Below are 24,189 nucleotides of genomic sequence, written 5' to 3' on the forward strand. Positions count from 1 at the left end.
TGGTTTCATAGGGCAGCTGTACACTGCATCAGTTTTTCAGTCGATTGCTCTGTTTTCGATGGGTACACAGGGGCTTGTATCGTTGCTTACAATTGACCTGTCATACATGTACTATACAATTACAACTAGTTGTCATTTACCCACCAGGATTTGCGCCATCAGCCGTATTGTTTTCAGACAAACATGTAGGCTTCAGTAAATATTGTTGTTTTCATCTTTATCTCATTGATAGCTGGTGTGTGTGTCTTGCAGAAGAGGGATTTAAAAAAGAATATAATTGTCCTGAAACAACGGTATGGAAATTGAGCATGTCTGCTTCTGTGCATTGTTTAATCCTTACAGATATATGATAATAATCATAACAACATTGTTTAATCCTTACAGATATATGATAATAATCATAATAATAATCATGATAATAATAACTCTTATTATTGTTGTTGCTTTTCTAATTTTATCTTTGTACGATTCAGTTGTAATTCTTTGGAAGTGAATTACAAGAATATAGTACATTTTAATGATAAAGATTATTTAACTGTACCCATTTTGAATAGAGCAAAGCAAACTAACCCATTAACATTAGTTGAATTTAGAAGAAAAGAATTAATGGTTTTAATTATTTATTATTATTATTATTATTATTATTATTATTATAATACATGAAAATGAGTCACGTTTAAAATCATTGAAAGAACAATAAAATCAGAAAAATATTTAATGACTCAAAATTGGATCATAGAATAACTGTACATTATTATAGTGCATTAAATCAGAACAAAAGGTTTATGAACAGTGTTAAAGACGTGTAAGACTAGAACAGAACATCATGTGTATAGGTTGTTAGGCAGCAAGAAAACCTACAAAGTAATCAATCAAATTCATTGCTGCTTCAGTATACTGATGAAAAGCTATATTACTTTATCCATTTTCTTTAAGTACAGTATTTTATAATTTAAATAATTTTACACGCCTGCCATATTAAAATGTTTTTCCGTAATTGTTGCTGCATTCTACTTTGAGATACGAGGAAGTGATTCGTGACATCACATGATGGCCACAGTTTAACAACTTTATAGACCTTGCAAACCAGATAGTATATGCCCTTCATTTTGGATGTAAATTTGTGCACTATATTAAAACGATTAATGCTGATGCATATCATATGTTAATGATATTAAATAGTACTTGAACTGGATTTCTTTTGTTTGCCTAATTGAACAGGAAATATGGCATCCATGATATGAATCTCATGCTCTGTTTTACCTGTTGCATAGGAATTTGCAAAAATACAAGCATCACTGATCTTTTAATTTCATAAAGGATGTCAGATTACAGCTGTCAGAAACAGGAAATATAAATACTGCTGAAAATCACTCAAATTGTACCAGAAACAATAAATGTTATTATATCTTATTCATAATTTTATTGAACTGTCAGTGATATTACAATCACAAAATATCACTATATTTTCGGTCATTTAACTTTACAGACACACAAAAGCCAAGTCCTAATCTTTAACTGATGTAAATGACTAAGTTCTTCATTCCGCCTAGATGTTGGTTAGAAAATAAACTAAGTCCTGATTCCTCCTTTCATATAATAGATGCCAGTGACTAAGTTCCTAATTCCACCTAGATGGTGGGTGGAAAATCAACCAAGTCCAAAATTATGCCTAAAGATGTATTTATAGCAGGAACTTCACTAAAGTCCATCTTTGAGTTAGACAGACTCTTAGATGGATTCATCTTTGACTTTTCAAATTTTCCATGTCCGCCTTTGTATTAACCAGATTTTTAACATTTTAGGCAGATTCCGCCAGGAGTCTGCTTAAGTTCCAGGTGGAATCCACCTAATTATTTCATATGGGTAATGGTCAAGTGCTTGAAGCCATTTATCAGTTAGGGAGATCAAGGCAGTCTCACAGGAATGGTTCTGTTGTTGTTGTTGTTATGGGGTTTAACGCCATTTTTCAGCACACGATAGGCTATATATGGCGGCCAGTATTAATGGTGGAGGAAGAACCCGGGAAAACCCCGGAAAGAACCACCGACCCACGAGAAGCTACTGGCATGCTTTCTCACATATCTACATTGGCTGAATCTGAGACTCGAACCGGCGCAGACAGAGGTGAGATGTCAGTGATCCGTAACTGCGAACGCTTTAGACCACTCGGCCACTCGGGGCCCCGCGGAATGGTTCTGTCTAAAGCCTGATTGATTAGGGTGTAACAGCAAGTGTTTGGTTAAATATGACATGAATAATAATAATAATAATAATAAAGACTTTATTTAGAGAAGGTAACTGAATTAGTTACAGAACTAATCTACCTTGAGGACTTCTATCTGTTATGTACAATATATACAGTATATACAACATGATGTGAAGAGTCTGGCTTGACACTAAATAATTAAGTAATTTTAAAATTCAAAGTATCAAGCCTAGAACAAATTCACAGGCATCAGTGAAAACAAACATATATATAAAACATAAAATATAATCCTGCATTGAAATATTCAGCTATGAAAATGATGTAAAATTACAGAAAAGCAGGCGGTATTTTTTGTACTAGAACTGTTCAGTTTTCTAAAGATTTCATCCATTTAAGACATTGATTTTGAAAAGATGAAATGCTAGGAGCCTGCCTTATGTCACTGGGAATGTTGTTCCATACCAGTGGACCAGTATATTGAAAACTTTTTTTAAGCAATTCCTTCTTTGGCCTTGGTATAATGTAATTTTTTCTTCTTATGGACCTTAAATTTGGAGTGCCATCAGCATCTCTTTGGTGAAAGATATTGCTTAGATACACAGGAATGTCTTTTCTGGATACTTTATACATCAATTTGGCCTTTCTAAGAAATATTCTTTCATGTATTGTTAAAATCTTTATATTATTCATTGCATCCTGAAAATTGTCTATACTTTGATCTAGAATTAAATGGCAAGCCCTCTTTTGGAGTCTTAAAAGTGTTGTTATGTTTGAATTAGAGGTATTACCCCAAATTACATTACAGTAGTCCAGATATGGCTGAATATAACTTTTATAAAAGGTGACCCTATACTGAAGAGGAATGTATGTTTTGATTTTCCTCAGTAACCAAAGATAAGAGTTAACCTTTTTTGAAATATGTTGAATGTGAATAGACCAAGTAAGATTGTTATCCACGAATACACCAAGAATTTTATCTTGAGAGGTCATATTGAGGCTCACATTATCGAATAGAACCTGGAGTTTGTTGCTGTCTAGCCTTGCTCGTTTTTGTTGTGTTGTAACTAGTAGGGCTTTCGTTTATTCTGTATTTATGATCATACTGTTTTCCTTGCACCATACTTGAAATCTGTTGAGAGCATCTTGTAAGTTATTTTCAAGTACTGTTTTGGTTTTACCCATCTCAGACAGTGTAGTATCATCTGCATAAAGGTCAGTGGAAGAAATTGAAGTTCCAATCTTAAGAGGTAAATCATTGATAAATAGTATGAATAAGAGAGACCCCAGGATAGAGCTTTGTGGTACTCCACAATTAATATTTTTGCTTTCAGAAAGTTAACCATTTAAAGATACTTTTTACACTCTATCGGTTAAGTAAGAAGTAAACCAGTTTAGGGAGTTTTCACTGCATTGATAGATTTTTAGTTTTTCAAGCAAAATTTCATGGTCTACAAGATCAAAAGCTTTACGAAAACCAACCATAATAGTGCCTACCATTTCTCCTTGATCTAATGCTTTCAGCCATTTATCAATCAAAGATACAAGTGCTGTTTCACAGTAGTGATTCTGGAAAAAGCCACAATGATTATCATGAATAAGATCATAAGTGTTTAAATAGTTGAGAAAAGAATCATGTACATGTTTTTCTAGTAATTTGGAGAGACAAGGAAGGATAGAGATGGGTCTGTAGTTATTTACATCATCTTTTGTTCCTGCTTTATGCAATGGTATAACCTTGGCAGTTTTCCATGTTTGTGGAAATTTATTAGACCTAATACTTTCATTGCAAATGAAAGCTATACTCTCTACAATTGCAGGTGCAGCTACCTTTAGTAGCCTTGGTCCAATCATATAAGGTCCTGTAGCTTTATACAATCATCCATTTTTGTGATATATTCCAACACAAATTCAGGACTCGTTTCAGGAATTTCAAACTTTATATTGTTTGGTAGTTTTTAGCACAAAAATGTTTGAGTTCCAGATGATCAGATGAAGTTCTGGGTTCTTTAAGTTTTTCAGCAATTTGAACAAAAAAGTTGTTAAAAAATATTTGAGATGTCAGCTGGATTATCAGTGTAAATGCCGTCATGATTGAGGGATAAAATTTCAGCTTTACTCTTACATTTACCTGCACCAAACCCTGTAAACACTTTCCAGATAGCTTTGGGGTTATTTTGGTTTTCATCAAGCACTTTTTTATAGTGCGCTTGTTTGGCTTGATGTATCAATTTATTAACTTTATTCCAATGAGTCATGGACATGTTTTTCAATCAATTTTGACAAGTTTGGTAGTATTGAGATTGGTCAGTAGTTATCAGCATCATCCTTAGAACCAGATTTGTGAATAGGAGTTACTTTTGCAGTTTTCCATATTTTGGGGAAAGAAGAGGTTGCAATACTTAAATCAATTGTGAATGTTATGCTATCTATAATAGCATAGGCAGAAGATTTAATGAGTTGTGGACCAATCTGATCAAGTCCTGTAGCTTTCTTGGTATCAAGTTCACTGAGACATTTTTTAACAAGGATTTTTGACACTGGTGGAATAGAGAAACATACCTCCTTAAAGATTTTGTTGCTGCAGAACTTTTTCAGTTCATTATAGTTGTTTCCTATCACTGGTTCTTTTAACTTTGTGGTAATGTTGGTGAAAAAATCATTGAAAACATTTGCAATGTCAGTGTCATCAGTGACTATGGTGTCATTTGCCAGAAGTGAGTGAATTTTATTTGTCTGATCTTTGTGTGTTCCTCCAGTGATTTCATTGAAGACTTTCCAAATGGAGTTTGTGTTGCTCTTTTTGTTTTCAAACAATGATTGATAATAAGTTTTTTTAGCTTTTTTAATCATACTTATTATTTTATTTCTCCATACTTTATATTGTGCATGGTTTCCCAAAGCCTTGAATTAAATGATACATTAGTTTGAACTTGTCAGGCATTGAACCAGGAACAGAATATTATCTTGACTGTATTTGTTATAAAAAATGTAGAATGATGGTGCCAAATTCAAAGAACAGTCAGTTATAGAAATATAGCATTTTCAGGTTTAATACCTTGTTTTCAGAACTAAAGGATTCTAGACATGATTTGTAAATTTAAGGCTGCCAATAACAGTTATGTTATATGTGTACTATTTGTTTTATTAATTCATCACATTTTATATTTTCAACCAATTTTTTTTTTACAGAACTGATCCAAAAGAAATGGCAGAATATCAAAGAGGCAATGATCAACAAGAAAATCAGTGAAATGCTAAAACCATCATGAAACCAGTACATAGAGGGATGTATTTTCAAAATTAAAGAGACAATTTGGCACTAAAGGAATCCTTATGGGCATTCTTGATATTTGGACCTTTTAAAATTTTATTTGCACGAATTAAAAATAAAATGTATTCTTATATTCTGTAATATTTGCTTTATTATTGTTGATCTAATGTTTTATGCCAGTGAGGTGTTCGAGGACACCTTGGACGATTTGTCCGAGGACACCTCGGATGATATAATGATTGAGGACACCTAGGATGACATGTCCTAGGAATCCTCATACAGTATATCTGAGGAATTCTCAGAATGTCAGAAAACCATGGACATATCTGAGAATTTCTAGGAAACCTCGGAGTATTAGTTACAAAAACCTTGGAAGTCTAAGGTCAACCTTGGATGTTTGACAATAAAACTTGGACATTGGTTTTAGAAAACTTTGTCCTTGGACAGTTACCTAGGAAAATCAGCAACCAATACTCCGAAGTTTTTCCTAGGAACATTTGTCCCAGGTTTCCTAGGAAAATGTACAGCCGGGTAATTTTCCAATAAAATTGTAGATAGTTTTTTCTTATGGTCATGTTTATTTGTTTTCCTCAACACAAAAGTCTGCGAACAAGTAATTGGCTAAATAGTTGATCTTTATATTCGAGGCAAGCTCTTCAATGAAATGAAATATAATTTAGTAAGATCTTTTTGTTTCTTATAAACACATATATAACTAGATAGATTTACCTATCCTTAATCACATCACTAATGACAGATAGCAAGGATTTATTCTAAAATATGTTTGTAATAACCTTTAATATGCCCATGGATGGAAAGCAGGCCAAGTGAATGAGTAATTTGAGAAAATATGTTTTATTAAGGCATTTGAATTGTGCTTGAAAAATATATCATTAGTAATACCTAAAGTACCAGTATTTTCAAGCTCCAAATATATAATAACCTCAAAACTTTGATCTTAGTTTCATTGTTGCCAATAAAACATTACCTGAGCTATTCATGAATGATAAACTGAAGCATTATAGTCCATCCTTGAATGAAATAGATCCCTATTTCCAACCAAATCACACTACAACCAAGAGTGAAATGGTGCCATAATTGCCATGAGGGTGCATCTATTGTTAGAAACAGTGATTTTCTTAATATAACCACACACATTTTAATTTTGTTATAAAAATGTTTGCAAATTATAGCTTTTAATAATTAGTATGTACTTGTAATATTGTTATTGTTGTTTATTGATTAGACATCATTTCCTTTAATTTATTGTCACAAAATAAGTGATGTAAGAAAACAATCTTGACCTTATATGGCACATTGAATTCTCCAACTTTGCATTGTCCAATATATTTTGGACCTTAATTTTTTTAAAAATAGTTAAATGTTCAGAAGGTTTATATTATGTTTCTTATGAATTCTGTATTTAAATACGGCCAATCTAATGAAGAGTTACTGCCTAGATACTGTGATATCTGCCATAATAACCTTTCTGCCTGTTGACAGGTTCACTTGTGGCTTCAGACTGATATTACAAAGAATATAAAAGAAACAGGCAGTGAATATTTTAAATTAAAATATTTATAAAAATGCTTTCGCCAAGTGTACTGATTAAATACATATTGGTATTTACATATTAATTTTTTAAGTTGTGAAACAAAGTTGCTATGTTTAAAACAAAGCAGCTTGTGCTTCAAAACTTGTTTTGACAATGAAATGATGACGAATAATAACTTGCGGAAATCCAGCAATGATAACAAATGCTAACTTGTGGTGGAAATCAATAGCTTATTTTAAGGCTCTTCCAGCAATGCAAGAACATAATTTCTTTGAGATGACGTTACTTTACAGTTTATGTTCTTTTATGGGGAGCGAGACTTTGATGTCATGAACATCGTAAGGGAGGCACAGATAAGAGAGTGAGATTTTTATATGGGAAGCAAAGGGTTAAGGGCTTTTAAATTTATTCAAATGATGCTAATATGCCATCAGATGCAGATATGGTCACCCTTATTAAATTACTGATATGAACATAATGGTATGAAGATAAATGCAGCCAAATCAAAGCCGTGATCATAGGTAGTTGAGCAAGAGTAAAAGCTGAAAAAAATTATTTCAAAGTAATGATAAAAGGAATGGATATACAACAGGCTGAAAAAGAAAAAACTACTTGGCATTATGATAGACCAGATCTTGTGCTGGAAAATAAAAGCTGACAAGGTCATTAATAAGATTAACTCACTGCTTTATCTCAAGAACATATTAAAATCTTGTCTTCCTCAAGAACAGATAAAGATATTCTACAATACATATATCATGTCACAGGTAGGATATTGTTCCATCAGGGGAAACAGCGTTACAGAAAATCAAGAAATATTATTTAAATTTCAAAAAAGGGCAGTGAGAAGTATTCTTGAAGCTGATATTAGATCATCATCAACAAATCTTTTTAAAACCCTAAAGTGGATTTTATTTCGACAGAACTCGGTTTCAAAAGGGTTTACTAGTCTATAAATCTTTACATCGTTTGGCTCCTGACTATCTTAAATGTAACTGTAAATTTGTTGGAAATGTAAATATGGATGAACTAAGATCTTATGTCAAAGTGAAGAAGATATATTAGGCTTCTTGAGGTTCCATTTTTGTCCAGCAGGAATTACATATTCTCTTATGCAGGATTACTGTTATATAATTGAAAGAGAGACAGAGGTATCATTGGCAAATCAAACATGATTAATTTACTGTCATGATCATACCGTTCCAAGGAAATGAGAACTAACCACCTAAACAGGCATCTTCAGTGTTTATTGGATAACTGTGAGGCTGATCAATATTGCAACTTTTTCATGTCATAGTAAACAGATAGAATTTTAATTTTTATCAAACAGGCATAATTTTCTCATTCATCATAAAGCTAAAATAGATGGAAAAATATAGGAGATTACATTATTGCTAACATAAAAGTATATATGTGAATCTTAAGTAATGAACTCCACCTATTGAATAAAATTATAAATTATCTTCATTTTTTTTCTCCTTAGCATCAGTGTACCATCGTAAAAGTATGTGAAAAAAAATAATTTTGTGTCTAGAAATTCTTACGATGGCATAGTCTACATTTATTTAAGAACATCTGATGATGTGAAGTGAAAGTTACTGGTTAGAAATTCTAGATAGCGATAGTTTCTGTTCTGTTTCAAGACAGAGCAAGTTAGATATATTAATAGCCTAGTTAGGGGTCAGAGTATTCAGGGGCTGTAGCTGGAGAACAAATATAAAGAAGGGATATAAAAAATTTCTAATCCATAGAAAATGGTATGGAAAAATCCTGTTTCCAGAGCTAGGTAAGACGTGAAATTTCTGTACCACTGGTTAATTACTAGTTAATTCACCAAAGCAAGTTTCCTTTACTCCTCCATCAACTGAATGAAAGTGATTTGTGTTTAATCACATGTTTGACATATTGGGTTTTGCCTGAACCACTAGGTCCAGCAGTTAATATATTAAAGGGATGGTGAAGATACAGGGTTGCCCAACTTTGATAATTAACTTTTTGTAAATTACATTTTATATATTTAATTTGTTTTGTAGTATAACAACAACAAAATATATTCTCATTTGAAAACACAAAGTCATGTTTTTCTTTTCTTTTATCAAGTATCGTAGCTTGAATGCAATTCAAATTTAAACAAATTTCACAATTAAATGTGGATGCAGTTACTAAGAGAAGAAACTATTTACACATCTTTGTCTCATAAACTGCTGAGGAATTTATCAACTTTGACACAAAGCTTCTTGGCCTTGAGGCCTTTCAGGGTCAGACACATATTGTTGATGTGCCATCAAATATGGATGAAGATAAAAAAAATTGAGCCTTAATACAAATGTTTAAAAAAATTGTATTTTGCTTTTAGACTAAGAGATGAGCTGTTAAAATGTATCACTATCAAAACCTAAACAAATGCATTTTACTATACTGTTTAGTCCACCTCGGATGCGGGAGGTCATGGGTGCGATCCCCAGCCGAGTCATACCAAAGACTAACAAAAATGGTACTAACAGCTGCCTCGCTTGGTGCTCAGCATTAAGAGGTTAGTGTTGGGACTGGTTGGCCTGGTGTCAGGATAATGTGACTAGTTGGGACATGATGCTACATGTCTGTGGCATGATGCCCCAGTGCTAGACACCACTATAAACTGTCACACTTCAGACATCGTAGCAATATGATGAAATAATTGTTAAAGCTATGTTAAAAATCCAAATCACAAACACACACTATACTGTTTATGGTGTACTGTGTATTATACAATGTTTTATTTTGCTACATATTATGGACCAGAGGCCTAAATCATTGTATAAACTAACAGATCTGTTCTGTTCTGTAATAAACTGTAGATATATGGGGGGGGGGGGAAGATAAAAGAAGAAGAAAAAAAACGGGGTAAACATTTAAATAGTTATATGCATGACACATACAGTCAATAACATTGGAATAATTTTCAACAGAGTTCTTAGTGGCACAGATTTCTTGGTCAGCTACTATTGCATTTGTTTCTGAAAAAATTACAGCTGATTTCTAAATGTTAATTTTATTCCTTGCAGTGTTTCAGTTCTGAAATATTGAGAAAGAAATTAAAATTTTTAAAAATAATGTTATTTTATTCAGCTTTTTCTTTCTTTTTCTTTCCTTTTTATATGCCTGTTATATTTTGTTATCATGTTTTCCATCTGTCTTCCATCTGTTACCAGTTTCATTATCATATCATCAACAGTTAAGAAACTTTTTGCATCAAAGACCAGGCTTGTAGTTGGAGGATGAAGTCCATCAATTTTGGGTTTAGAGATCAAAACCACTGATTCAGAAAGAAAATGGTTTCTGCACAATAACATTAGTTCTACACCAGAAACCTGGACCAAACCTTCTGGATGGCTTGCACTTGGACTGAGAAAGAAGCCCATTAACCTTGGGGTCAGAAGGTAAAGGCTAAGGTCTCTGACAGAAAGAAGGAGAATGGCTTCTGCACAATAACAATAGCTCTTCATCACAAACCTCAACAAATTTGTTGGATGGCTTGCATTTTGGGTAAGGAAAAAGCTTATTTTTGGGGTCATATAGTCAAATATCAAGGTCACATCTGAAAGCAGATAAAATGTTTTTGTACAATGCCATTAGTTCCACACCACATACTTAACTGTGGGGGTGGTTTGTGCTTGGGGTAAGAAAGAAGTGCCTTGATCTTGGGTCAATTGGTCAAAGTCACTTATGACAGAAAAGAAGAAAAACGGTTTAATTGGACAAATTTCATTTCTTAAGGATTCACCTCAACAGTGTTTGGGGATAATGTACATGTTGAGTAAGAAAGAAGCCTATTCATTTCTGGGGTCAAAAGGTCAATGGTCCAGGTCTCTGACTAAAAGAAGGCTTGTACTTCAGAGATCGAGCTCTTCATCAGTAAGTAGAGGCTTATTCATTTGTGGGTTTAAAAGGTAAAATGTAAGGCCATTATTATGCAGAGAAACGTGAATTTTGCTGAATAACATTTTTCTAGATTTATTTCCTTCACCAAGCTATGTGGATGGCTTGCATTTTGGCTAATTTAGAAGCCTATAGGTGACAATCATGGTAAGTGAAATAAGAAAATAATGATTTCTGCATATTACATTTATTTGAAGACAGCTTATCTTGAGTAAAAGCTGATATCATTGAGACATGTTGGATAATCTCATAGGTGTCAACCATACCTCACAGAAGACTATTAAGCACTGAGTAGGCATAAGATGTGCCTTTCATGGATGAAAGGTTCAAATCTCATAATTTTGTTGTTGATTTTTCTTATGTTTACATTTAATGCAGAGGTAGTGATTGCTTGAATTTTGCATGAAACTTGAATCATTAGCTTGTTAGGCTATAGTGGCAGGTGAGCATTTGGTAAGACTTTGTACCCTTTGTGCATAGTCCATTATGGGTTGTCCATCTTGTGTCATTTGTCTGTTGTTTGCTATTTTAAAGATGTTGATTTATAGTCTTTCTTATCCCAGGTGGCAGCATCAGTCTTAATTCAGTTGTTAATCCTTTTGTGATTGCTGTCTTTTTTCCTCTTCAGATGGAGATGAATTGAAACTGTACCTTTTGTCAGATGAATGCAATGTAAACCTGGGAAAAGCTGTATCTGTAATAGAGAATAGAATCAAAACCTTGGACAATGGGTCCATTACTATACAGGACCTCACAGTGATGAAGAAAGCACATGGCAAGTTTCAGGAACTGGCTTTGATCATTATTGAGAAATCTGAGGCTGGAAGGCAAGGAAAAAAATGTGACATAGTTAAAGCTGTAGAGGTCCGACAGATAGAAGTTGACAGTTACAACAAACAGATGAAGCATGTTACAACTTTAACACAGCTTTGTCAGCATATAGTTACAGGTTAGTAGAGCATCTTCAGGCAAAACCTGTCTTGCAATACCACTGTTTTTTAAGACCATCTGTCATGAAAACTAGAGTTTTCATGCTTGGATTAATTGTTTCCTATAATATGATTATCTTTATTTGGAGACATTAGAAAGCCATGAATGATTAGTTTTTGTTGGCAGAAGGGGAGATCTTCAAAACAGGTTTTACTGTATTTCCGGATATGTTGTAGACTTCATTGTTTGACTTTTTATGATCTTAAATATTCTAAATGGAGGGAGTATATAATTAGAAAAAAAACTTTTCATTTATTGATGGGGCCTCATAATGCATGCTATGGATTGATCATTTAGCCTTATTTATTTCTTATTTTATTTCTCATTTATTGTATCTGATATCAAGAACTTGGATTCTCTTAATTATTTAGATGGATAGAACATTTGGTTAATTTTTTATTTCCTACTAGCAATCATAAATCTGTTAATTCCTTTGAAGTCCCTTGTCTTAAAAAAAAAATGATTAGTTCACTCATTATCTCTTTTTGTCCTAAGCTTAGAGTTGATTCCTTTACAGTTTATTTTTAGTCAAACATTCACATATAGTTTTTTTCACTTGTATATCATTCTTTTCGTGATTATGAATTTACAGGAACAATGTCTAAGCCTGATGTTGGAAAGTGTGGCCATAAAAAATCTCCCTAGGACTCCCCCCCCAATTGTTTATCATGTAAACATTGTAGTGGGACAGATGGGTGTTCTTTTTGTAGCTTGTGGTCTGATGAGATATGGGATCTCGCAGTGAGTCTGGGATGGCCGACAGTGAGTTGCACTCTCCAGAGAGGGAGGAGAAGCACCCTCTCATTACCACTAGGATAGAGAGCAAGTTGCACCCTCCCTTTGGGGAGGAGTAGCACCCTGTCATGTCCAAAATGGCAGAGAGTGAATCTCCCCCAGGGGGGGAGCAGCACCCTCTACTGACCCAGAGCTCAGTAAGGGCTGATTGTCAGTCGCCCCCACCACCAAAGGGGAGAGCAGCAACCTTTCAGTCCCATGGTCCTGCTGTTTGCATTGCAATCTAGTCCCTTTATTTGTTATTGTTCTAGGGTTTAACGCCATTTTTCAGCGCAAGATAGGCTATACTTGGCAGCCAGTATAACTGGTGGAGGAAGAACCCTGGAAAATCCAGGGAAGAACCACCAACCCACGAGAAGCTACTGGCAGGCTTTCCCATGTACCCATGCTAGCTGAGCCTTGGACTCGAACCCACGCAGACAGAGGTGAGATGGCAGTGATCCGGAATGGTGAGCGCATTAGACCACTCGGCCACTTGGGGCCCCTAACTAGTCCCTTTATAAAGGGGGTGCTCAGATCCAAGTCTGTCAGATCTATGGATAGTCCCTTTATAAAGGGGGTGTTCAGATCCAAATCTGTCAGATCTATGGATAGGTTTTACTGCAGATCTAAATAACATGAACAGTCCCTACCCCTTCACTGATCATCGTTTACTGGGTACCGAGTACTGGGCACCATCATGGCTCTTTGGAACCCATATAGTATGGAAATTGGTATAAGGCCTTGTAACACACACCCCCCTTTCCAGACTGCTTTTTCATCCTACAAGTGACTTGAATTGGCTTACAGACAGCAGATTAGGACTTTGGATCAGATTGGCATCTCCCCATCACTATTATTCCTCTTAATCCTTGTGGGATGCTATTGGCTCCTTCCCTACATGCAGCCATGGACATCTGGACATAGGTCGGATATTAGTGAGGTTGGATCTAAAGAACAGGATGGGAATAGATCTTCACCAAAACACTGCGGGCAGAGAACCATCCTAAACCATGAACAGAGACCACTGCTCAAAGCAGTTTGCTTCTATGGGAGGAGTTTTCAGATCAAGTTTCTTATGGTAATTCTCCTAGGCAGAGATACACTGGGTTACTTAGTCCTGCTATCCAGGAAAAAGTGTTGGTGGGGGTACCTTGTTTTGGATACATTGCTACTTTTGTAATATGACATATAAATATCCATGATAAAGGATGTTAAAGTTGATAGTAAAAACTTGTCTTCAGAGTTGAGATTTTGAAGATAAGGTAAGTGACATTATTGATAAATTATATAAAGTAACACAAGGTTTGCATACTCTTTTCATTTAACATTATACTTTTGCAGTTGACCTTGAGGCTATGGACAACAAAATGAAGCACCTGACAAAAAAGCAAGACCTTCGTGTTAGTGAAATTTGTCATCCAGCCAACGTAGAAACTGTCATATTAGGTAATTTTCAACCAAAGATTACAGCATTTGATCTCTCTGATGAGGTTGCCTATATGCTTGAACCAATGCAAAAGTTGTATGCAAGTAACATTTTCCGTAACCTATGGTCAGAAGTTGGACGTCAAGCCAAGTTTAAGTCACAGTCTATCTCCCTAGAAGAAGTATGTGAAAAGGTTTGGAAACCAGTCTCGGCAAAAATGGAAGAGATCACTCAGAAGCTTGAGACTGGTGAGATCCAGTTTGTGGAGATGCAAAATTATCTGGGAACCATATACAGAGATGATTATGACAAAATGGTTTGGGAGATGACCATCATCAAGGTACCAAAAGAACAAGCTGATGAAAGAATAAAACAGTTAAAGCAGTTTCGTCAGCTGGAGACATGTTTTGATGGAGCTGAAGCCATCTGTGATATTGTTGAGGCCTATGGATTAAAGGGGGACTTTGGTGTGATCAAAACTGTTATATCACAGGTATATTTTCCTTTTGTTGTATAAAAATCATAAGTTCATTTTAACAGGTTTGCACAGTCTTGAGGCAAACTTTGGAATTCCACTTAAGTACATTATGACATGTTAGTCTTAATTGATTTAAAGAAGCATTCCAGAATTTTTGTGTTTAGTGCATGACCACAAGACTTTTGGGCATGCTGCATGCATACTATCCTACCTGAAAAGTGGTGAGGGGATGTGTCTGGATAAGTATTAAACTTGTTGCAAAGAGAGGTCTGTGTGACTTGTATTTCATTAATCTCTGAGTATCAAAATTTTGTGTTCAAAGGTTATTTGTTGGGTGCTATATATTTGAATCACAAAACTTGATAATTGGGTGTATTTCTGTTAGGACAAGATCTTAACAACTAAGAGAGGTCACTTTACCTACATTTTCTGTGTTGCTAACATAAGTACATGTGTGTAGACACTAACCACATATATTTTTTCGTACTATATGCAATCTAGCCAACACAGAGAGCGCTTTCTGACCAGTGCAGTTGGAAGTAGGAATAAAGATATTTAGTGGCAAATTTTCCATAATAAAAACATGATAGATTGTATATTTCCAATATATACTCATATGCCCATGTCATGGGCATATTACAGGTGTATTTTACAGCTAAAATACAGGTACTCTCTGGTTTCTTAAGAACATGAGAAAAGAACATAATACTAGCGTACATCAAGTGTAATACTAGCATACATCAGGCATACACAGAGGCCATTAATTTAAATTGTTATGTCTGTATTCAAGTACTAGATTAAGTATCAGTGTAATAAGGTCTATTACTGGAGTAGATCACAGGCATAAACCATACCAAAAGTACATGTGTAAACCATAGCAAAGAACAGGTGTAAACCATACTAAAGAACAGGCATATTACAGGCATACACCATACTAAAGTATAGGCATATATTACAGGCATAAAACATTGGCGCAAAGTGCAACACCCCCACCCCACCCTGAGTACAGACACATTTTACACATTTTAAATGCAAGCATGATGCTAGCATATTATTCAAGAGGCATATTAGTTGAAAAATGTATACCTGACTAATTTACTAGTGTTTCAATGAACATGGGCAAAATAGATGAACAGTGTAACTGATTTTAATATCCTCATAACAATGAATAGATTTGCAGGCAGAATCTGTAATTCATAGCAATTCAACCATGTTCCTACATGTCTGTACATTTTCCGAGTTTTCCTAGGAAAAACCTTAGAGTATTGGTTACGGACTATCCAAGGTAATAGTCCACAGACAAAAACTTTGGATCCCATGTCCAAGGTTTTATACTCAGCTTCTGAGGTTTCATCAGACATATTGTCCTCAGCGTCCTTGGACATATTGTTCTCTGTGTCCTCAGACGTACTGTCCAAGGTGTCCTTGGATGTATTGTCCAAGTTTTCCTAGGACACCCACTGGCATAAAAAACACCAGATCAGCAATTTATGATGAAGCAAATGATTATTACATTAATATATTTTAAATTTTGTTCATCACAAATGAAATTTTCAGAAATACCCAGAATGCCCATCATGTTCCTTTAGTGCCAAAGTTTATATTTTAGTTTGAAATATTCATCCATTTCCATACATACTAACCCCCGAGAGGTATAAGTAATTATTGCTATTATAAGTGGCAATAAAGCTCAATTTGTGCATAAAAAGTGTAAGCTATATACTAGATGCCAGATTTACAGCATGTTTGAAACAGAAACATTTTCACTAATTATGTGGTTCAGTTCTGCGGCTAGTCAACATTCTTGTAACAATGGGCAAAAGCCACATGGATTAGAACCAGAATGCAAATGCAACATATACTGAAAAATTATATATATTCAGCATTCACTTCAATTAGTCCACTTATGTGACTCTAACTGAATGATCGTGAACTTCAATTCTGTTATGACCATGGTCAGGTGCTCAGAGCGCTGTATTACATAACTCTCATATTCTTCTTTTAAAGTTTGTAAAGTGGTGTTGATTTGTCCTTTCTCCTGATCTGACATGTTTTTAAGTTTGACAAGATCCATCTACTCTAATCCATCATATAACATCCACAACTCAAACAGTAAAGTGTTTCTCTTAACATCTGACTCTCTTTTCTGTAAAAATATAGACTGGATTTCAAAAAGGCTAGCTCATGAATAAAATGAATCAGTGCTTAAGCAAAAGTTTACTTTTGAAATAACCTATATTTTCTTTGAAATGGGTGGTATTCAGTTGCTAATAGCTAATAAAGAGGGTCTCTTGCACTATTATTATGCAGCAGTCACCTTTTGAAAAATATTCTCAAGTTTTGAAGTGGAATTAAAGAGATGATAATAAAAATGACAAAAACAACTTTTTATTGCTTTATTTTAATTTTATTGTTTAATTTAGCAAAAAAGTGTAATCTGTATGCAGTCTAAACATAATTTGGTGGAAAAAAAGCATAATGGTTGGCACGTATGCATTTGAATCCTGGTTTCTTGAAGGCTTTAGTACTTCGCTGATTTTATTGTCAATCATTGCCTCCTTTATATATGGTCATTTCTTTTAAATCAATTCTGTAAATAAATGAAGAAATATAATGTGATGAATTGATAAAACAAACAGTACACATATAACATTATTGTAACTTGCAACTTTTAATTTGCAAATCATGTTCAGAATCCTTTAGTTTTGAATTTAAAAAAATAATTATTAAGAAAACAAGGTATTAACCCTTAAGACACTCTATTTTTAAAACAGACTATTTTTGGCATTAGGGACCATCATTCTAAATTGTTAATAAAAGATATACTCAAGATTATATTCTGTACCTGACTCTTTGCCTTACAAGTTCATCACAAAATTACGAATACTTACCATACTTACCATAAATAACCTGGAGTTTTGTTTGAGCCTCTATTGCTGGCCTGGCAGGTGATGTTTTGTTTGCTGCAGATTCTATCAAACTCCTTTCTCGGATTTCCTCAACAGTGTACAATTTTCAGAAAAGGAGTTTGGCTACTTTCCCGAAGTCATCTGCAGCTTCAACATAGCTCCAGAGTTGATCCTAAAGTAGTAGCTTAAATTAACAGAAATGGAAATTTTTCAACAAAAATTACTTTATCAGTTATAAACATCTATATATTTTAAAGTCTTAGGGCTATTCATATTGAATGAAATTTAAATCTACCTCTGTGACATTTCGGTTATGCCATATGTTACATTGTGGTGTCTTAACCAACAATTATTTTTTGCATGTGAGTGAGTGAAAATATATAAGCTAATACAGGTCTAATCTATTATGCCTATCTCAAAGCAGGTCTGCTCTACTATAACTTGCCACTTAGTAAGTGACTTATACAGAACTTAAAGAAAGTAACTTGTGCAGGTCAAACTTAAATTTCATCTTGAGGGAAATTCTGAAAACTGCTGGTGAATACTAAGGTGACTACAACACAGGATAGAGTGTTAAGACAAAAGCACATCCACATATATATATATATATATATATATATATATATATATATATATATATATATATATATATATAAAATCTTTTTAGACTTTCTACAAGCATCACTTGTAATTACCATGTGAGAACAAATACTGGAACGACTGCATGCTCAACTATTTGAAAACTGGGATCGGTGGGCCTAAGTACAAAAAAGGGGGATAATTGTGTTCTAAGCAAGAATTACGGAGCTTGTGCAATTGTCATAATGTCTAATGATGGGGAACACTTGTGTGAAGTATCCTTCAATCATGTACAGCTGTTAGAGATACAGCTGATTACAAACAAAATGTTAACCATTGACTGTTTGCAAAAGGGTGATAATATTGGTAAAATGAAAGCATGAGTTATGCCATGTATCAAGCTCATGCTGTTTGATGATGGAGAACACTCATTTGAAGTTTCATTCAGTTATGTAGCATACTAAGATACAAGCTTACATGCAGATGGGTACACCAGCAACATGGTTGAGTGCAATAGCTCTACCTAATCTTCGAATAGTCGAGCTAAAAAGAAATAAATGGTCAGAAGACAATTACTTCATATATTTTTTATGTTTAAAGTTGGAAAGCTGGAAAAGAGAAGAATGATGCACTACATATCTTTGTATAATTATTGTAAACAGAGCCATGTAGAAGATTAGAAGAAGAGGACTTCTGAAATGATACCATATAATTTTAAATTGGTTTTAAATTTCATTTGTATAAATTGGGTACATAGAAGGAAATTTACCATTTATTAAATATAAATAAACCCAGATTATTGCTGGCTGATTGCTCTTGCTAGCTTCAAAGCTTGCATGTGTACTTAATTTAAACAAGGGCTTGATCAATAACTCTATTCTGAAATAATTCACTAGCTTACCTTTTTATATAGTGAACTAAAACTGTTCTACAAGCATATTTGGAAAAGAACTGATATAAAATCTTAATCATTGTTAGCAATGTAAGATCTGGAATTCACTGTATACCTGTAATGTACTATCCACAAGTAAGTTATTAGGCTCAGCCATGTTGATGACTGAGACAGTTGGATCTGTAAAGTTCTTTTCAGAGGTGGAATTGCTGCCTGTGAACCCTACAGCCACATTTGCCTGACTCTCATTCTGGTACCTTACACCAGAAAAGCCTGAGCTTGGACTCCCAAAGCTCTGACTGCCCATGCCTTGACTTGTGTTCTGACCAATCATGTTTTGATACTGAAAGAAAATATGCTTTTTTTTTCATTTTTAAGCTATGGCTTCATGCTTTGTTCAGGTTACTGTTATATATGGTATTAAATTGGCAGAGGAAGACAAGTGTAGAACTAGGTTTTCAGAATTTTTAAATTTGAATTGGGGGAAAATTCATTTTTTACTGGAATTTTAAAATTGTTCCATTTTATGGGTTCCAATTGTTGTTGTTGTGGGGTTTAAAGCCATTTTTCAGCACACAATAGGCTATACATGGCGGCCAGTATTAATGGTGGAGGAAGAACCCTGGAAAACCCCAGAAAGAACCACTGACCCACGAGAAGCTACAGGAAAGCTTTCTCACATAACCACATTGGCCGAATCCGAAACACGAACCCATGCAGACAGAGATGAGATGGCAGTGATCCATAACAGAGAGCACTTTAGACCACTCGGCCACTCGGGGCCCCTATGGGTTCTAGAAAATCTTACCTGTTGACTCAGCCAGAAAAAATCCCTTTGCATTGCATTCACATATCACCATAATTGGTCATGCCGGGTCTCTACATATCCCTCCAAGTCTGCAATCCTACATTCAGTTTGAGAAGATTAGTAGTCCATGAATGCACTGTTTGGTTGGTTTGAAGATGCCAGTCTAGGGGATTGTTCCAAACAGTCGGGGTTGATGAGCACGTTGAAAGCTGAACTAACCACACTTGAAGTATCTTGCCTACATAAAAAAATATGTACGGTGATTAATAAAGTGGACAGGAATAGCGTTGGAAAACCAAAGACTGATGTATGGTGAATAATAAAGTGGATAGGAATAGCGTTGGAAAACCAAAGACTGATGTATGGTGATTAATAAAGTGGATAGGAATAGCGTTGGAAAACCAAAGACTGATGTATGGTGATTAATAAAGTGGATAGGAATAAACGTTGGAAAACCAAAGACTGATGTATGGTGATTAATAAAGTGGATAGGAATAGCATTGGAAAACCAAAGACTGATGTATGGTGATTAATAAAATGGATAGGAATAGCATTGGAAAACCAAAGACTGATTTATGGTGATTAATAAAGTGGATAGGAATAGCGTTGGAAAACCAAAGGCTGATGTATGGTGATTAATAAAGTGGATAGGAATAGCATTGGAAAACCAAAGACTGATTTATGGTGATTAATAAAGTGGATAGGAATAGTGTTGGAAAACCAAAGACTGATGTATGGTGATTAATAGTGGATAGGAATAGTGTTGGAAAACCAAAGACTGGTGTATGATGGTTCTTTTATTTTACATGGTTGCATTTTATTATTTTTTTTATAAGCTGATTAAATAAACAATTTTATGGGAGATAAGTAAAAGTAATAAATGCATTTAATGTTGGCTTTGTAAAGTACAACATCATGAATCAGAACACTGAGGATCATTATATATTAATATATGATTTTGGAGAATATTGCAGATCCAGAGCAAGCAAAGACCAGTTGTGAAATGATACAAACACAATTGAGTGAACAAATACATCTCAAGTGGAACTCAGATTTGTGTAAACTGCATGTAACTCAAACCAAACTTTCTTACAAACCCAATTTGTTCCACAACTTACTCATTTATTTCATCCTCTTGTTGCAAGTCTGACTGCTTTCCCATCACATCAAGCTCATGTGCATAATATAGTTAGTCTAGAGTAAAAATAATATCTATTCAAACAATTAAGTGTCACTTTTCATTGAAATCAGATTTAAAAGTGAGTTTTGTTCTGTCAGTATATACAAGTGAATTTAGACATTTAATCTTGCAATGGATACATCCAGGAAAAGGAAAGCTTATTTTGTCAGTGGGATTGTGATTTTAAAGTATTCATGGAGGAGGATGTTGAAATGGCTGAAACTGTGCTATGGGGACATTTTAACTTGTTTGATGATGTTCAGCTCTGCTTCAAAATTTATGACCCGCTATTGAATGTAAGACTGATGCTGACATCATCCAGTTCTTCCTAGGTGCCAAATAAGAAAATTTAGAGTTGAAAATATTTTCTTTTTTCAGTGTTGACTTGTGACCAGTAGCAAAACATAACTGACCAAAATTGTGTGTGAAAATCGATTGATTTTGCTGATCATTTCTTGTAAAATTTCTCTGAGAATTTGGCTGTTAAAAGCTGCACTTCATTGAAATATGCAGGTCCACATGTTACTTTGGACCCAAACTTATGCCTGACATAATGAAGTTATTGACTTAACAGTGGTCAAGATAAACAGGGAAAATGTTGCATAACAGAGGAGGTTTTTTTGGGGGGGACTGGACCAAAATGCTTGACATACACTGGTTCTTGAGATAACTGAGGTCATGATAAATGGGTGTGACTCTGCTTGGAACAATGAGGGAGAAACTTGCCTTACTAATTGAAATGACTGCTCTGCAGCCCCTTGATATGAGCTCAAATAACATGCTCAATCTTGGGATCATGAACCATATTAACACTAGATATAGCTTGCCACGAAGAGGGTGAATGTAGCCTTGATAATTAAAGTGACTGCTCTGCAGCCCCATGACACAAGCTCCGATAACATGCTCAGTCTTGGTGTAATGAATGATATCAACATTACATATAGTTGCTGCGTTCCCTACAAGAACGAAACTCATTTGTTCATCTATAACCCTTCATGTTTGGCCATAGTTCCTTACAAAAAGACTACTAAAACTTGGTTATTATCTAAAACCATGAACTGACCATCATGTTGGGCTTGTGCACTGCATCATCTCGTGAGGTTCCTTAGAGTAGAGAAGGTTCAATGAAATATGTACTTTCTATTAAATATAATTATTCAAAATGTATACAGATAAAACCCATTGTAACATGATGCTTTGGGTCCAAAGAATAACATCGTAAAATAAAATTTCGAAAAACTTTCCCATAAAAAATATGCATTGAAATTTCAGTGTCAACAGTTTTATCTGATCTCTTGATCATGTAATCAGCTAGAGATGAATAATCAGCTTTTCCAAGAGCATGTATTTAGGATGTTAAAAAAGAGGTCATTGTCATGAATGTAGTAAATTAAATAATTCCAGGTAGTTTCTGAATTCATTACAAACATTTCTTTTTAATATCTTTGAAAGTGATGATAAAACTGATATAAGTCTATACTTATTCATATCAGAAAGAGCTCGTTCTCATGTATTGGAAGTACTTTTGCCAGTTTTAGCCTGTTTGGACAAATACCTGTGGTTATATATAGATTGAAGATATACATAAGTGAAGGTGCAATCACTCAAAAGTTTTAGGAATTTAGCTTTTATATTATCTAGGTCTGTAGTTGTTCTGATATAAAGTTTGTCAAATTCATTTATGTGATTGTTAAATCCTTAATAAGCACATTGAACACAGCTGTGACTAGCACTACTAGTGAGATCATTGACAAATATCATAGAACAAAGAAACCTTGGGTCACAACAGATGTCTTTGAACTATGTGACCAAAGAAGAGAACTGAAAAAGGGAAAAAGAGATCATGAAGGAGCTAGAAAATACAGAGAGATAAATAACATGATCAGGAAAAGCATGAAAAATGAAAAGGAATTCTGGATAGAAAGACAATGCTGCAAAATCAAAGATAGTAGAAATGACAGCAAAATGGCATATCAACTGGTGAAAGATCTCACAACCCATAAACAAGGTAAAACTATCACCATCCAAGACAAATCAGGAAAATGCCTCATAGAAGATCAATAGATCCTCAAGCAATGGACAGAATACTGCTCAGAATTGTACAATCATAAGACCCAGGGAGATCCAGATCCAGAAGAAATTGATGACAACCCCATTCTTCGTAAGGAAGTTGAAATTGCAGTTAGGTCACTAAAGAAAGGAAAGTCAGCCAGCATTGACAGCATGCCAGCAGAGCTCATTCAAGCAGGAGGAGAAGAGATAGTCACAGTCCTAACAACAGTGTGCAACAAGATATGGCAGACAGGAGAATGACCCACCACTTGGACTCAATCGTTGGTCATTGTGCTTCCCAGGAGAGGAAACCTACAGCTATGCCAGAACTACAGAACCATCAGTCTGATCAGTCATCCGAGCAAAGTCATGCTGAAGATAATTCTCAACAGACTAAAGCCTCAAGCAGAGAAAATCATTGCTAAAGAGCAGGAAGGAGCACCACAGAACAAATCTTCAATCTCAGACTCCTTTGTGAGAAATACTTTCAGCATCAGCAGAATCTATCACATCTTTATAGATTTCAAAAAGGCTTTGATAGGGTATGGAATGCAGCCTTATGGGTAACTATGAGGAATTACAACATCAGCTCAAACCTGGTATAGGTTGTTGAGCACCTGTATGACAAAGCCATCAGTGCTGTCCTCATCCATGACAGCGGAGGAGAATGGTTTCGAACAACAGTTAGAGTCAGACAGGGATGTATTCTGTCACCTACAAGCTTCAACATTTTCCTGGAAAGGATCATGGAGGATGCCTTGGAAGACCATAAGGGCACTGTCAGCATTGGAGGAAAAACAATCCCCAACCTTTGCTTTGCAGATGATGTTGATGGTTTAGCAGGAGATGAAAAAGATCTGGCTGACTTGGTTGAGGTCCTCAACACAACCTCCACAGCATACAGTATGGAGTTCAGCACCAAAAGAAACAAACTGATAACAAACAACACCAATGGCATCAATGCAGAAATAAAGGTCAGTGGGCAGAAGTTAGAAAGAGTCACAAGCTTCAAGTACTTGGGATCAATTGTCACAGATGAGGGCTCCAAACTAGAACTATTTTGTAGGATTGTCCAGACAAAAGCAGCAATAACAAGGTTGAGACCAATATGGATAGATGCCAACATTGCTCTTCGTTCCAAATAA

General features: G+C 34.8%; 1 protein-coding gene across 1 annotated transcript in view; it reads left to right on the plus strand.

Moving 5' to 3' along the window:
• The window catches only part of LOC149786019 (E3 ubiquitin-protein ligase rnf213-alpha-like), a 180,064-nt gene that overhangs the window by 105,825 nt on the left and 50,050 nt on the right, over window positions 1-24,189 (plus strand). The window contains exons 11-12 of the mRNA XM_089978096.1: window positions 11,582-11,902; window positions 14,062-14,639. Coding sequence (XP_089834222.1) covers window positions 11,582-11,902; window positions 14,062-14,639 — 899 coding nt within the window. The remainder of the gene's footprint in view (window positions 1-11,581; window positions 11,903-14,061; window positions 14,640-24,189) is intronic.

This window comes from Sinohyriopsis cumingii, chromosome 12, assembly GCF_028554795.1.
Source record: "Sinohyriopsis cumingii isolate HCF-2022 chromosome 12, ASM2855479v2, whole genome shotgun sequence".
In the NCBI taxonomy this organism is placed as follows: domain Eukaryota; kingdom Metazoa; phylum Mollusca; class Bivalvia; order Unionida; family Unionidae; genus Sinohyriopsis; species Sinohyriopsis cumingii.